At 39.8% G+C, this 14,813-nt stretch overlaps 1 protein-coding gene across 5 annotated transcripts in view; it reads right to left on the reverse strand.

Annotated features, from left to right (window-relative positions):
- Positions 1-14,813, reverse strand: part of gig (tuberin) — an 89,400-nt gene that overhangs the window by 13,534 nt on the left and 61,053 nt on the right. For 4 of the 5 annotated variants that reach the window (XM_068776121.1, XM_068776122.1, XM_068776120.1 and 1 more), the window contains 13 exons: positions 13,761-13,957; positions 13,063-13,182; positions 12,771-12,919; positions 11,151-11,276; positions 10,513-10,609; positions 10,106-10,206; positions 6,184-6,274; positions 5,361-5,504; positions 4,871-4,972; positions 3,284-3,402; positions 2,668-2,748; positions 1,771-1,867; positions 587-723 (listed from right to left, as the gene is read on the reverse strand). In XM_068776121.1, the coding sequence (XP_068632222.1) occupies positions 587-723; positions 1,771-1,867; positions 2,668-2,748; positions 3,284-3,402; positions 4,871-4,972; positions 5,361-5,504; positions 6,184-6,274; positions 10,106-10,206; positions 10,513-10,609; positions 11,151-11,276; positions 12,771-12,919; positions 13,063-13,182; positions 13,761-13,957 (1,561 nt within the window). The remainder of the gene's footprint in view (positions 1-586; positions 724-1,770; positions 1,868-2,667; positions 2,749-3,283; positions 3,403-4,870; positions 4,973-5,360; positions 5,505-6,183; positions 6,275-10,105; positions 10,207-10,512; positions 10,610-11,150; positions 11,277-12,770; positions 12,920-13,062; positions 13,183-13,760; positions 13,958-14,813) is intronic. The other variant, XM_068776124.1, reaches the window with a different exon arrangement.

The raw sequence follows: 14,813 nt of genomic DNA on the forward strand, positions 1-14,813 counted from the left end.
TACTATTTGTCCCTGGTACTGCTAAAAGTTATTGGTCTGTTGCATTTTATTAGAAATATAAATAAACATAACATATTTCAGAATGATCACATTATACAGGGTGATTGGAGACAGGTGTAAAAGTTTTAAATTAAAGACTTTTGTCTGCCTCTGAAGTTTTGCTTCTAAATGATCTGTACATTCACCCAGATTAAATAAAGCTTCAAGAGCTTTTACATCTATAATCTGTAAGTCATACATGATGTAATTTCTTCATATTGTATTACAATAGACGACAAAAAAAGAGTTCCAAAAATAAACTAAATGTTATGTAATGATTTACTATTTTACAAAATAGTGCTTTTGTCAAACTGGTAAATGATTCAACAAAATATTGGCTCCACTTTGAGGGTCTTTTCAACATCCTTTTCGAACACTGATTTCAATTCTCCAGCATTTTGAAGCCGAAAGTCTAATGCCAAATGCCCAAGCATGCACTGATTTTTTAACTAGGTACATGGAAAAATATATCCAGAGATCTAAATAAAATCTTTGCATTGTGCATGCTGGTGTGGTTATGTGAGAGTTGGATGTGTGGAGTAGTTACGTGGGCTCGCAGCGCGGCAGCAGGATCATCTCGTCGGGGTCCACCGGCAGCTCGTCGTCCTCGCGCGCGCACAGCTTCCACGAAGACGACATCTCGGGCGACGAATTGGACCGCCGCACAGGGTGCCTCGACTTGCCCTGCGATTATACATGCTGATTGCATATAGGTGGAAAGGCTTTAAAACGAAGAAAATGCTGAGAGCATTTGCTGTTAACACATGTATAATATACTCAATTCAAAAATCAACAGTTTATTAGATATTAAATAATTGTTTTCTATATATTCCTGCAGACGGTACTCGCCTCCCTAATCAACGACAAGAGAGCAAGTCCAACGTTTCTAAAATGTGCAGAACGATTGCGGAAAACGTGATAAAATGTGTAAAACTAGGCAATTAAATAAATAAGTAAATAAAATAATGCAAATAAAAATATATACCTATAGAATAATAATAGATCAAAAATGTGATACAGAATAAAAACAAAGAAATCGTAATAGTTAACGTATGAGGAGAAGAAAGAAATGTATCGAATAAAAAGTAAAATGGATATGAAAGGGAGAGAACGAAAATAAAGAAACGAAAGATCATAGGAGGAACGGTAGAAAAGCGCAAAAATGAAAATATTACATGAAAAAAATATTAAATATAAAAACAACAACCCTGTCCCACAACAGATATAGGTACGAGGGGTTCTCGTAGCAGGGGCCACAAAAGAAAGACTTTTTTTAATGGCCCCCGTTATTGGGAGCCTCACGTACCCCCTATATGGTGTGGGACAGGGACTTTTTGTTTACATTTATTTTATTTTTTCACATACATTTTTTCACTTTCTTTCTCTTCTTTCATACTTCATATTGCCTTTCATTCGTTCCTCATTGCTTTTAGATTTTCTTATATTCTATATCACATTTTTTAATAAAGAAAAACTGACCATAAAGAAAGACTGTACTGCCAAAGTCATTGGCCTGTCGTGTTCCAAAAAAAAAAATGTATGGAAATACGTGACAAATTTCAATGTGATCACTTCGTAGGGGGTGATAGGTATAAAAGTTGTTTATTGACAAATGAGGTATACATACACCAGTTCAAAACTTTTACACCCATTACCAATCACCTTACAACGCGGCGATGGGCCGGGCTTAGGCGCATAGATGTTTCAAGACCTAACTTCTAAATGACCTACCTCTGGAACCACGAGAAGCAGGTCGTCATCATCGGTGGTGCTAGAGGAGCTCTGCCGCTGCGGGGAGCCGGGGATGTTGATCGGCTGCGTGCAGATACTGTACACACACACAAGCGAAACAATATAAACTTATGAAAACTGTAAAATATATATATCTGTACTATTTCATTTTACAATACTAAACGCAAGGACCATTTCAAAATCTATTTCTGTCGTTCCCCGCCATTTGCACGAACTGCCTTCTATTGGCTATCTTCGTATTTACAGTAATTTGTTTAAAGTCGACATCTGTCGACTCTAAACAAAGCTAACTAAGCATCTGCTAGCCCGAACTATTTTAAATCTTTGGAGTCCAATGTCCAACAGTGGACGCTCTACGGCTGTGATGATGATGATGAACTTTCTATTCATTCCGGGTTTATACTCTCCCCTTTTTGATATAAATAAATTCCGTGGAAGACAAAAGGCGGAAGGCTCTTAACCTAAAATTTGTTTAGTTAAATTAACATGAGGTTTTTCTTAGGAACCTTGGACCTGGTCGTTACATCATATGCACCGATCGAGCACAAGGATCCATGAAAGCTTGAAAAACCCTTGGGTTGACTACGCGTTTGACATTGACTCAAGGGCGTCCGAGAGAGCTGTTACAATGCGCTGACGGCATCTTCGTGTACCATATACTCAGTTTTAATATCTACGTAGATGGCGCTAGTTAACACTTAGTTCTTTATTTAGTCCTAGATGTCGCTTGTAATCATGTTACAGTATGCATTTGTATTTGTTTTTGTTGTTTGTTGTTGTTGTTGCAGTATGTGTTTTTTTCTGCAGACCTTCTGGAGTGTTGGCTTTGATTAACACCTGGTTGGGTGATAGACTAATACTTAGATCGTTACGTACCGTGCGGGTTGCGGCTGCGGTAGGATGCAGTGGGTCGCGGCGTGTGGCGGCCTGCGCTCCCCCGCCACCACGGAGTCCGAGCTGCAAGCACACACACACACGTCACATGACAATAGAGAATGGAATAGAGCATAGTTATATATATTTATATATGTGTGTGTATAGTCAGCCTCATATAGCACATATATGTTTATCTTGGGTGATTATTAATAGTCTTTTTATTTAACTAATCAAGTTCCTCCACAACTATAATGTACCATAACCGCCATGTTTGGTAGGCGGTTTGACGATCACATGGTATTTTTTTTTGTTTTATGGTCCCCGCTGTTGGGGACCTCTCGTTTCCCTATCTCGTGTGGGACAGGGACTTTTCATTTTCTAGTAATTTATTCATATTTTTTATTGTTATCATTCTTCTCTTTCATGTATCATATTATATGTCGTACTGTTTCTTTCATTCTACAATTTTCCCAGTCTTTCTCTTTTATCACTTCTCTTTGATCACATGGTATTATGGTGCCCAGAGGTCGCTACTGCTTATCATTTGAAAACTAGTGAGCAGTGGCAATCCTATATAATTAATAGTTATTTAAGGTTTAAACCAGTAGAAGTAGACCTGGACTTGTGCAGATCGTTGACGGTGGCTTGGTGCGTGTTGGTTGCGTGAGTCGCGTGGGTGGCGTGCGACGCGTGCCCCGCGCTCGCATCGCCACGTACACGTGCCTCCTCTGCACCCTGGACATATATAAAAATAACAATTATAAATATATATGATAAGCTATAAAATTCAATATATTCAGTTTTGTTTATTCTAAATTTTCTCATTTATTTATATTAAGTTACCGAAACGATTGGAAAGTGATAAAAATAACTATTTATCTATCTCTAGTTGTGAATTATTTGATATCAAATTTAACGAAAAAAAAAGTATTAACGTATAAATAATTTTTAAAGTGATTATAAAGCCTGGCAATTTTTTTATCTACAATACCCAAAGCATTTGACATCTGTCTCGCCTGCGAGGTCTACATGCTTGCTTAGAACGAAACCTATTCACTTTTGACTTGAAGACTTCAAAATTATAGGAAGCTGGAAACAACGACGACGGTAGATTGTTCCATAACTTGACTATTGGACTCTAAAAGTATTGTCGAAACCCTTAGCGCGGGTAGAAGGCATTTCAATCGTGTGCGGATGTCGTGGATCCTTGCGTATTGTTATTCCATGGAAAAAAGGAGATATTATTTTGTATAATTTCGCTGCACACTCTTCAAAATAGTCTGTAGAACCACGGTAAACTGGCAACTCATACTCCAAGCTCTGAACGTTAGCGCTCACTAAAGCACCGTTACAAATAAACCTTTTAGCTCAACCTTGTATGGAGACTGTTCCGAGGACTGGAAAAGCGATGGCAACTTACTTTGTATAGATTGAAGTTGATTTCAAAAAATAAAAAAGGAATTTACATTTGACATGGGGAAAAAAATTATGTTTGCTTACCGTTGTCAATTAATAAATTGTTTATAATGATCTTACATCAATATACAGGGTGATTGAAAATAATTGTAAAAGCTGTGTGGAATTTTTAGCTAATTTTTTGACAGTCAATACATGTTACGATCTATTTATAAATCAAGAGATTCATAAATAATTGATAACGTAATGATAATGTAGCAATTTTTTTTAATTAGTATTACTACATATTATAGTTAATCATTGTTTACTATTTGTCCTTGCAGACTTTAATATTTAATGGAATCAGGCGTTACCTCGCGGAAGTCCATCCTAAGTAAGAAAAGGACCAATATTTAGCCACTTCCGCACATGCAGTGGTAGTCGTGCAATAAAATGTACCGCCCGCCAGCCCGCTGATAAATGCGTATGCGGCAAACAATGCGAATCACACAACCGCCACCGCCAAATTACTCAACACGTGTTTCACCCCTCCACGGGGCATCTTCAGGAGTTATGTTACACCGATTAGTGCCAAACACAGAGACACTGCATGTGCGGAAGTGGCTAAATATTGGCCCTTTTCTTACTTGCAGACTTTGTACTGCCAGATGTTATTAGGCTATCGCGATCTAATAGGAAAATTAAATTAATGAATCATATTTCAGAGTGATTTATACAGGGTGATCGGAAAGCTCATTTGTTGACAAATACAAATGGGTTCCAATCAAAAAATGTCGTTGGTGCTCACCACGTGGTTTTGGAGGGGGTCGTCTAGCGTGACGGAGGCGGGCGGCGACAGCACCGCCAGCACGTCCTGCAGCGGCCACTCCTGCAGCTGCGACCAGCTCATCTGCGAACACAATATATATATGAACCAGCTGACCTGGCAAGCTATGTTTCATCACCATTTTTTTTTCAAATAATAATTGTGGTAATTTAACAAAAAAATTACTCAATGTATGTTGAGAGTAAAAGAGGAATGAAGGCGTTGCGTCTATAAAAATAATAAAACTCAAACTACAATTTTTAACAAGTTTTTCTACATTTTTTTTTGTTAAAAAATGGCAAAATAAGACATTTTCTATTTACTTTAGAACTAATTAGGATATTATTATATATTATTATTAATAAGATAGTGGTCGTCAGTCTAGAACCTTTGGGTTTGGTCAGCCATCAGATGGGCTCCACATATTGCCACTCTGGATATGGATGAATGAAATAAATAAACTGCAGGTGACCTGGTTCTGCAGACGCAGTAGCCAGGAGACGTCGCCGGTGGGCGAGCGCACGTGCAGCTCTGCCCAGCCGCCGCACCAGCACGGGCACGCGCCCGCAGCCGCCAGCTCGCCCGCGCGCGAACCCCACTCGCAAGCCTCGCGTTCCTGCGCACACGCACACGTATAACATCACCTACCGAACACCACACCAGTATTGGACATCCATGTCTATACTCTATCTTAAATTGAAACGCCACTCTACTTCTTCTTATAAATCTTCTCGGTAGGCTGCGAGAACTGGTGAGGTGAGTGAATTGGTGGTGGTTACCCAACTCTACATCTATAGAATGGGTCGTCCATGCATCCACGCACTGAGGTCTCTTTAGAGAATATCTATGGGAAGCATTGTGCTGTGATGGTATCTAAGCTGTAAATATTTCCATGTCTCAAAATGAAAATGATATCAGCAATGTATTTAACTATTTGCCTGAATAAGAAATGGAAGATAAAGGATCATTATATTTATCTACACCATTTAGTTACATTGTTGGTTATAAAGAATTGACAGAGGAGGGATGGAAGAGTGCCTTCCCATATTATTTAAGAGGGCGTGAATATATATATATATAAATATATATTAAATTAATTAAATTTATCGTTTAATAATTTGTGTAAACGTACTTGGTTGCGTATATTACGTCGATCTTCAAGAAATTCCATATTCAAATAGCTTTATTTATCTTGATTTGACGTTTCTGGGAGTGTATCTGCAGTAAGTCAACTACAATATAATTTTCTTAGTTAGGAGTCCCTGGGCTATAAGATGAATTAAAGTCCAACTCACCACCTCCTTGGAGATCTTCTCGATGCGCTGCGAGAACTGAGTGAGCACGTCACCGGCAGGCTCGCCTGATTTGTTCTCCGCCGAGTTTTGCCTGCGGTATACGACTGCAGTCAGTGCACATTGCTATTGTAGAGGGCTAGTCAGACGCACATGAGATGTTTGAGGACAGACGACTTCGATCTTTGTCTTCCTTCAAAGTTATATTGTTCTTAAACCTCAAGATCTGGGTCATTTTCGCAAATACTATAGTCACCACCTTCAGTATATGAGAGGTATGAAGAAAGAATGTACGATAGGTAGGACGCACACGAGATGTTTAAGAACAGACTGCTTCGATCTTTGTCTTCCTATCGCACTTAAACCTCAAGAACTGAGTCACGTTCGCGCGTGCTATAATCACCACCTTTAGTATGAGATAGGTAAGAAAGAGGAATATAAGATTGACAGGACGCACTCGAGATATTTAATAACAGACGTCTTTGATCTTTGTCTTCCTTCCAAGTCGTATTGCACTTAAACCTCAAGATCTGAGTCACATTCACGCATGCTATAATCACCACGTTTAATGTGTGAGAGGCAAGGAGGAATGTATGATTGTCATGACGCACACGAAATGTTTAAGAACAGACGGTTTCAATTTTTGAAACACAAAAGCGATGATTTCCATATAGAATTCTAGAACTCTAGTTGTAATCAAGAAACAAATAGAAAGTGGCCTTGAAACAGATGGTTGGTAATTTTGATAAAAGATTCGACATCTGCATACGGGCACGTGTGATCCTATGATATGACCTTTCAATACATTGAAAAGTTGAACGACATTTATATAAATTATTTGTATTATTTAGATTTGGATAATAACATTCAGAGTTAAATTCTAAAACGGGAACTATGCTGAAAAAATACACAATTTAAAAAATCGACAAAAAAGCATTAATCAAATATTTATATCTCTCCTGTGTACTAATAAATAATTAAAAAATAAAAACGTGATAAAAATTGACAAAAGTCCCTACATATTGTTTGCTATGTTTTTCATTCACGTAAATTGTCAGCATTCCATGGATTCAGCGGGTGCTGCGCGTTATAGGGGGAGAAGCCAGGTACGGTGCTTGAGGCTGACAACACGCCTAGTGAGTTTAGGTAGGCATCAACGTATTTAATGGAATCAGGCTTTGCGGAGGTCCATCCTAAGTAAGAAAAAGACCAATAAATAGCCACTTTCGCACATGCAGTGGTGCAGTCGTGCAACAAAGTGCACCGCCCGCTGATAAATGCGCATGCGGAAAACAATGCGAATTACACAACTACCACCGTTAAATCACTCAACACGTGTTTCACCCCTCCACGGGGCATCTTCAGGAGCTATGTTACACCGATTAGTGCCAAACACAGAGTCATATCAACGTATCCGTGTTCAACTTTACCCTCCAGACTTCTCTCCCTATTTAATTTAATGCATGCTTTACTAATTCAAGATTGTCAACAATAAATACAATATATCGTGTTACGGGAAACAATGGGAATCCCAAACGTGAAAAATTACATTTTACGGTTCATTCTAATTCGACGACAGGCATTTGTTTTCGTTTTTCTTTTATCAGGAATGAAGATATGCTAGAAAATACTACCAGATAGTGCTTTAAATGCCCGTGAAAGAGTGAGCTTGGACATTGAGAATAGAGTAAGACGGGAGGATCGGAAGAAATGGTCTCTATGGACTAATTACATGTATAGTTGTATTGTAACAAGTTTTATAACCTTTACCCCTGGATTTATAAAACGAGTAACTCTATTTTGTGCAACTCTTTGATTTCACAATACACGGAATTGTCATATAATACGGTCAAGAAGTTTTTTAAACAAAAAATTGTGATAAAATTTTATTGCAGTGAAAAATTATAATAGCTTGGAATGCATTTGTACAAATAAAAAAAAAGATCTGCACTTGCTGTGACATCTCTGATCGTGAAACGTTTGGAAACTTCAGGACATTGTTTTCTGGTAATAACTATGTTCAGGCAAAACTGCCTAAAGAAAATACACATCATATTGGTTATATGGAGGTAAAGATGCATTTACATGGTAACAAAATGTCAGTCTACATCAGCGGTTCGAACGTCGTGGTCTCTTTCACCAAGATGCTCTTTGCAGTTGTTGACGCTGATTATATCAACTTGATGATGAGATGATTGTATTAATAATCATCTATACCTTACACATTGAATTAAAGAGTGCTATTTAATGTTTTCAGCAAATATCGTGCATATTGTTATTTAATCTACTTCTACAAGAAAAAGAGAATTTTTTGTGACTGGTGTCATCTAATTATTGGTATTATTACCCTGAAGTGTATAATAAAATCTATAAATTGAGGTCGTAACAAAAAACTAGAAGATAAAGTGTTTCGTACAAAATAATGGCAATGCAAGCGAGTTATGCTAGGCGTCTAGAAGCTGGGTCATGCTTTCAGCTGAGACCTGGAGGCGGGCGCGCTGGGCGGCTGCAGCGCCTCCGATATGGACAGCGACGAGCACGACGTCTCCGTGGAGCGGCTGTGCTGCAGCGAGTACTTGCTGTACCTGCCGGCGCACGCGCACACACACGCACGCACGGCGCCCCCACCACGACCGGTATTGGTCAACAGAAACATTTACACACACTACGATATTACACCGCACTTTATTTCGGGTGTGTCCTCTGTGTTTCGAGGCAATGTTCACCGAGATCATTAACTTTTTACGGAGTATATTTAATAGAAAGTAATTTATTAGTCAACAAGAAGTACATTTATCATGTTATTGAAGTATAAGTTATTATTTAATGTTTGATCTGAATATTGGTTCATATAATCAAAATTTTTTCATTTATGTGTTTGACGTTATAATTCTTCTCTCTTATTCTATAATAAGAGAGCAGATCTATATCTTAGATGTAATGCTATCTATATAACTATTATTTAATATCTTTACTCTACACTATACTGCTTTTAGTTACTCTTATTAAAGTTTAAGTATGTAATAGCATTAAGATTTCCATAGTAGTTTAAATTTATTTATGAGTGTAAGACAATGTAAAAGAGAAGGCAAGAAAGTGGAAGAGCAAAGGAAGAGAAAGGGAGAGGAGAGAAAAAATAGAGAGAGTAAGACAGTAAAGAAAGGAGAGAGAGGGAAAGCGAGATATGAATAGTGTATACGTGTGTATGTTCTATATGAGTCAGTGTATTTATAGTAATTTTTTTTATCATAAATCCACACATCAGTTGAGTCCTCTAAATACTAGAAATTTTGTTTTTCTTATTAAAAGTACCATAGAAGGATGCGGTTAGAAAAGCTTATAGCAATTCTATCGGTATCGATTCAATAAGATTTCAAAACAATTCTACATGTTTACTAAAGCCAATTAATGCCCACGCGAGAGCAGAGCATGCGACGGAAATTTTGAAAGCCAATGATTGGTTGAACCGTCCGGCTGAACCGGGGACATCGACGGGTCGGATATCACCATGCACGACTTTGATTGAAGTCTGTTCAGGGTACAAAATTAAAAGCCAATTATAAATACAGTAGAGTTGGAGCGCAGTAGCAGCTAGTCACCGCTTGAGATATGTGTGCGGTGTGGTGAGAGACGGCGGGATTGTTACGCACACGAGATGTTTGAGAACAGATGGTCTGACGATTTTCTATCTCACCCTGTCGTGCTGCTTATATACCTCAGGCGGCACATTTTAGCTTGAGACATGTGTGCAGCCTGACTGAAGACGCACACGAGATATTTGAGAACAGAGGGCTTGACGTCTGTCTACCTCCCGGTCCTTCCACTCACATACCTCAGGAGATGACCAACGTTTGCTCGCACATTAAAGTATGATTTAACCAATTTGTAGGCGGTGATCAATTAGGTTATATAAATGATTACTGACCGTTTAACTTCCGGTGGGTGACTGTTCTGGTTCTGCACCTGCAGCTGGTTGTTCGACGAGGAGTTTGTCTGGCTGTGCTCCGAGTTGTCGTTTATTTGCACCTGGGAACATCAATCAATCGAGACTTGACGCGTTTGGAACACAAAACATCCTTCAAAATAGTTTGGGCTGAGACAAATTATATTCTACCAACCTAGGAAAAAAAAAAACATTTGCCTGCCTTTCTAATGGTCGGGAGTTTTTAAAAACTTACTTTTTGATCTGAGTAATATGTCATGCTGTCTGAGATTATAAAGTTAGTAGAGGTATTACAGGTTGGGATGTTCCCTGGTCCTCGGGTCGTTATATCATGTGACCACTGCAGGATTAGAAGGCCGTAGGTCCCACATCGTGACCTCATAACGTACCTGCAGCGGTGGAGCGGGGGAGGGGGTTGTGTCAGCATCAGTATTCGGCGGCACGCTGCTCGCGCTCTCGGCGTGCTGGCGACATAATAGCGCGCATCTGCCAAACAACGTATTTTACATGATTATTATTTCAGACACAGGAGGTCCACTACATATATATATATATATATATATATATATATATATCCAGTAGGATATACAGCTGCATCCAGCGTCTTTCGATGACTTTATTACCCCACCGGACCTCAGTTTCGCTATTTGGCCTGCCCCACTACCTCTTCTGTATATGTACTGAACTGTCTATTGCAACTCAATAAATTTCTATAACTCAAGACATTAAATCAACACAATTAAAAAGTATGGTTATGTTTGGTAGATCCTACGGGGAGGCCAAAATCAAGCAGCAGAAAAATAAAAAAGTGAAAAATAAATAGTATTGTTTGTTTTTAAAATAAAAAAATGATAAAAAAAATATTAAAATATTTTTAAAATAAAAAAATATTTATTGGTGTTTGTTTTTAAGCATGACAATTGTGCTAAATACTATTTATAAGCTTCTGTTTATTATTTAAGATACTTTAATTTAAAAAATATATGTTAATGAACGGTATATAACATGTTAAGGAACTGTAGGTAACCTCTCGCAAAGACCCTGCTTGATGGAGTTCTGCAAGCAGCCGGATGTTGTGATGGTGATCAGCTTGTGACCGACCAGCCACGTCGTCGACTGTCCGCCGTTGAAGAGAAACTCCGCAGTGTCACTCCTGCGGGGAGTAAACATGGTGATGGTGTTATTTCTATCTCTCTTATTTATACATATTCATTCTCTCGCCAACTCAAATAAAGTAGACGCCATTTAATATAATCTGTTAACCAACTCATAATTTTTCATTCAACTAATGCTATATGAAGCTCCTTTGTCCACGACATTAAATCACTACGTACTACATAGAGCTTACTGCAAGAAGTTTAAGTTGTATAATTCTTATACGTTTAGAATTTACTTAAAATACGACGTGTTAACCTTTTAAGTGCCATGAGGACCGCCGGCTATCTCACGATACCCAACAATAGGTGCCGTGAGGGCCGCCGGCTACCTCACAATTTTTCACCTGTACATCTAAGGAATATTATTTTTTTCCGACCCTCCGGTAATTATTAGCTTCATTAGGCACCTAGCAACGGGATGGTATACGATTTGCAGCATGTTTTAGAAGCGGCTACCATGGGTGCCAATGAGACCGCGGGCGGCCTCACTTTTTATATAAAATTTACATTAGAATATGTATATAGAAAACTTTCTTTGTATTGAATTCACAATTTATTCATATTTCAAAGCTGGCTTTGAAAACCTATCGTGTTTTCTGTGTTACAAAACCGTGACCCGCCGGCGACCTCATGGAACACCGAGTACTCTGTTGCCTTCAAGTGCCATGAAGGTCGCTGGCGGTCTCAGTACATAATGTGTTATATTGATTCATAGAATGTAAAGATCCCAAATTTTCACATAAGGAAAGCCTACACTTGATATTTCCATTTGGCACCTGGGGAAGTCATGGCCAAAACAGCTTGGCAGTTAGAAGGTTAACACAAGTAGCGATTCATACTGTTAGATAAAGATAGCAGATGTAGCATATGAGCCCAGTGTGCGCGGGTAATGGGTGCAGACGCTCGTGGCGTATATTTAGTTGGATTGCGGAATTGCATTAATGTGAACAGTGATAATATTGTTGTGAAATTCTATACATCGGAATGTATTGCGGTATAATAGAGTGTCTAGAGGTTGGATTGTATAAGGGTGTAATCGCGTACAGTGGGGTATAGAGTCGTGTATTCAGGTATAATAGAATATGGTATGGAGAAGCGGCGTTCGGTGGGGTGTGATGTCGCGGAGTGAAGTATGGCGTATAGTGTGATCTAGTAAAATCTACTATAGTGTGGTGTAGTGGGATGTAGTAGGGCATGGTGTAGAGCGGCGTGGTGTAGTGTGGTGTAGTGTGGCATGGCGAGGTGTAGTGTGGCGTGGTGTAGTAGGGCGAGGTGTAGTAGGGCGTGGTGTAGTAGGGCGTGGTGTAGCAGGGCGTGGTGTAGTAGGGCGTGGTGTAGTAGGGCGTGGTGTAGTAGGGCGTGGTGTAGTAGGGCGTGGTGTAGTAGGGCGTGGTGTAGTAGGGCGTGGTGTAGTAGGGCGTGGTGTAGTAGGGCGTGGTGTAGTAGGGCGTGGTGTAGTAGGGCGTGGTGTAGCAGTGCGGCGGGCGCACCTCTGCGGCTTGACGGCGCACGGCGTGAAGGTGTAGCGCGCGAGCAGGTCGATGCAGGTCTCGGTGAGCTCCACGTGGAAGGCTGCGGAGGCTGCCGGCGAGGTGGCGCGCGATCCGGACAGCGGCGCGCGGGACACGGCTTTCGAACCCTGGGCACAATCGGACGCTGCAGGACATTTAGCTCGCGTGCATTACCAGCATTACTCGCACATCGGCCACAATTTAAAAACTATTTTGTACCACGGGGCTATACAAACCAAAACAAACATTAAGGATAAAGTAAACAACTAACCAAACTGGAGCTACGTTGACGATTTGAGGAATCTTCGTTGGCTGAAGACGTCTGCTGGAAGTGGTTCGACTTGTACTGCAGCTGCTCTTCGAATGGCATTATTATGTAGTTGTGGAGGCCCTGCGCGTGCCAATGTTCAATTCGTTAACACAAGTGTTACAAATTAACATTTAAAATTCAATTTAAATGATTATCGTCGTGTTATCGTGTCAGTAAGAATTTTTAAAACTCTAAGAAGGAACATGGCACAAATAAGATTAGAAAATACCGGCACAGATAGTAAAATGTGTAAGTATCAGTGAGACCGGAAAGTAATGTCGTTTCTGTTGACATACTTAACAGAAAAACCGATTGATTCGTTACCGCTCCGGTATTAAAAATTTGTATACTAAACGAAAAAAGGTTATTGATAACGAAGGTGAATATATTGTTGACTAGAAATAAAAACTTAAAATGTAGTCGTGTGAATTTAACTTAAGATAGCGACATTATTCCCCGATCCCCCTAATAGTTAGAGGGGGCCTTTACTTTGATCACCATCATATCGTATAACTTAATTGACTAATCATACTAATACTATTGACATTTGAAATGTATCAAAAAGTGATATCAAATAAAGGCTTTATTGTTATAAGGCTCCAGGTAAATCTGATTTTAACGTCGACCAAAAAGGATCTATGTGTAGTATGCGATCTCACATGTATGATAAAGCGAACGAAGTTCCTCCTGTACGAGAGGCGGCATTTGAGGAACCAGGCGGCGATCACGTGATGCGCCAGCGACACCACGTAGTGGTTGTAGCGCGAGGGGTTGGTGTACGGCAGCAGGATGGCGAACACCGACATGTACTGGTCCTCCACGAACGACGCGAACACGCGCGGCAGCCGCGTCAGCGCTGCAGACAACACAGCACGTTAGTTCACGCTGCAAAATCAACTTTGTCTCCCTTACATAAAACTGTAAATCCATTGCTGTCTCCTGTCGTCATGGCAATCGATAGAAGCCCATTTTTTTAATGGCCCCCGCTATTGGGGGCCTCTCGTACCCCTATCTTAGGTGGGACAGGGTCTTTATTGGCAATTTAATTTTTTTTTCACATAATTTTTTATTTTCATTCTCTACTTTCATTCTTCACATAATCTTTCAATCTATTCTTTTATGCTACAATTCTGCTTTCTTTCACTTTTGCTCTGTGTCCTTTCATTCCTCCCTCATTGATAGAAACCCATTGATGGATAGATGGATAGCATGAATAGAAGCCCACTGCAAAGCATAGGTCTCGGGAGAAGATCACCGCGATGACTGTTGTTATACTGGACGCATCTAACGCCGTTGCATGCGTATCCTACGCATATACATATCCTACCCACAAATATAATTATTTAATAGAATAATGACGCGATGTAATGTACTTGTTAGTACATATATTATGTGTATAAGGTGTGTAGTGTTGTATAGTGACTCTGTGTTTGGTACTAATCGGTGTAATATAACTCTTGAAGATGCCCCGTGGAGGGGTGAAACACGTGTTGAGTGATTTGACGGTGGCAGATGTGTAATTCGCATTGCTTGCCGCATACGCATGTATCAGCGGGCTGGCGGGCGGTACACTTTGTTGCACGACTATCACTGCATGTGCGGAAGTGGCTAAATATTGATCTTTTTCTTACTTAGGATGGACTATCGCAAGGTAACGCATGATTCCATTAAATATGTAGTAGAGTGAACTACAGCGTACTGGGGTGTAGATA

The sequence above is a fragment of the Battus philenor genome, unplaced genomic scaffold, assembly GCF_028537555.1.
Source record: "Battus philenor isolate CCGP_79_NKW_IND1 unplaced genomic scaffold, ilBatPhil1.0.hap1 SCAF_9, whole genome shotgun sequence".
In the NCBI taxonomy this organism is placed as follows: Eukaryota; Metazoa; Arthropoda; class Insecta; order Lepidoptera; family Papilionidae; genus Battus; species Battus philenor.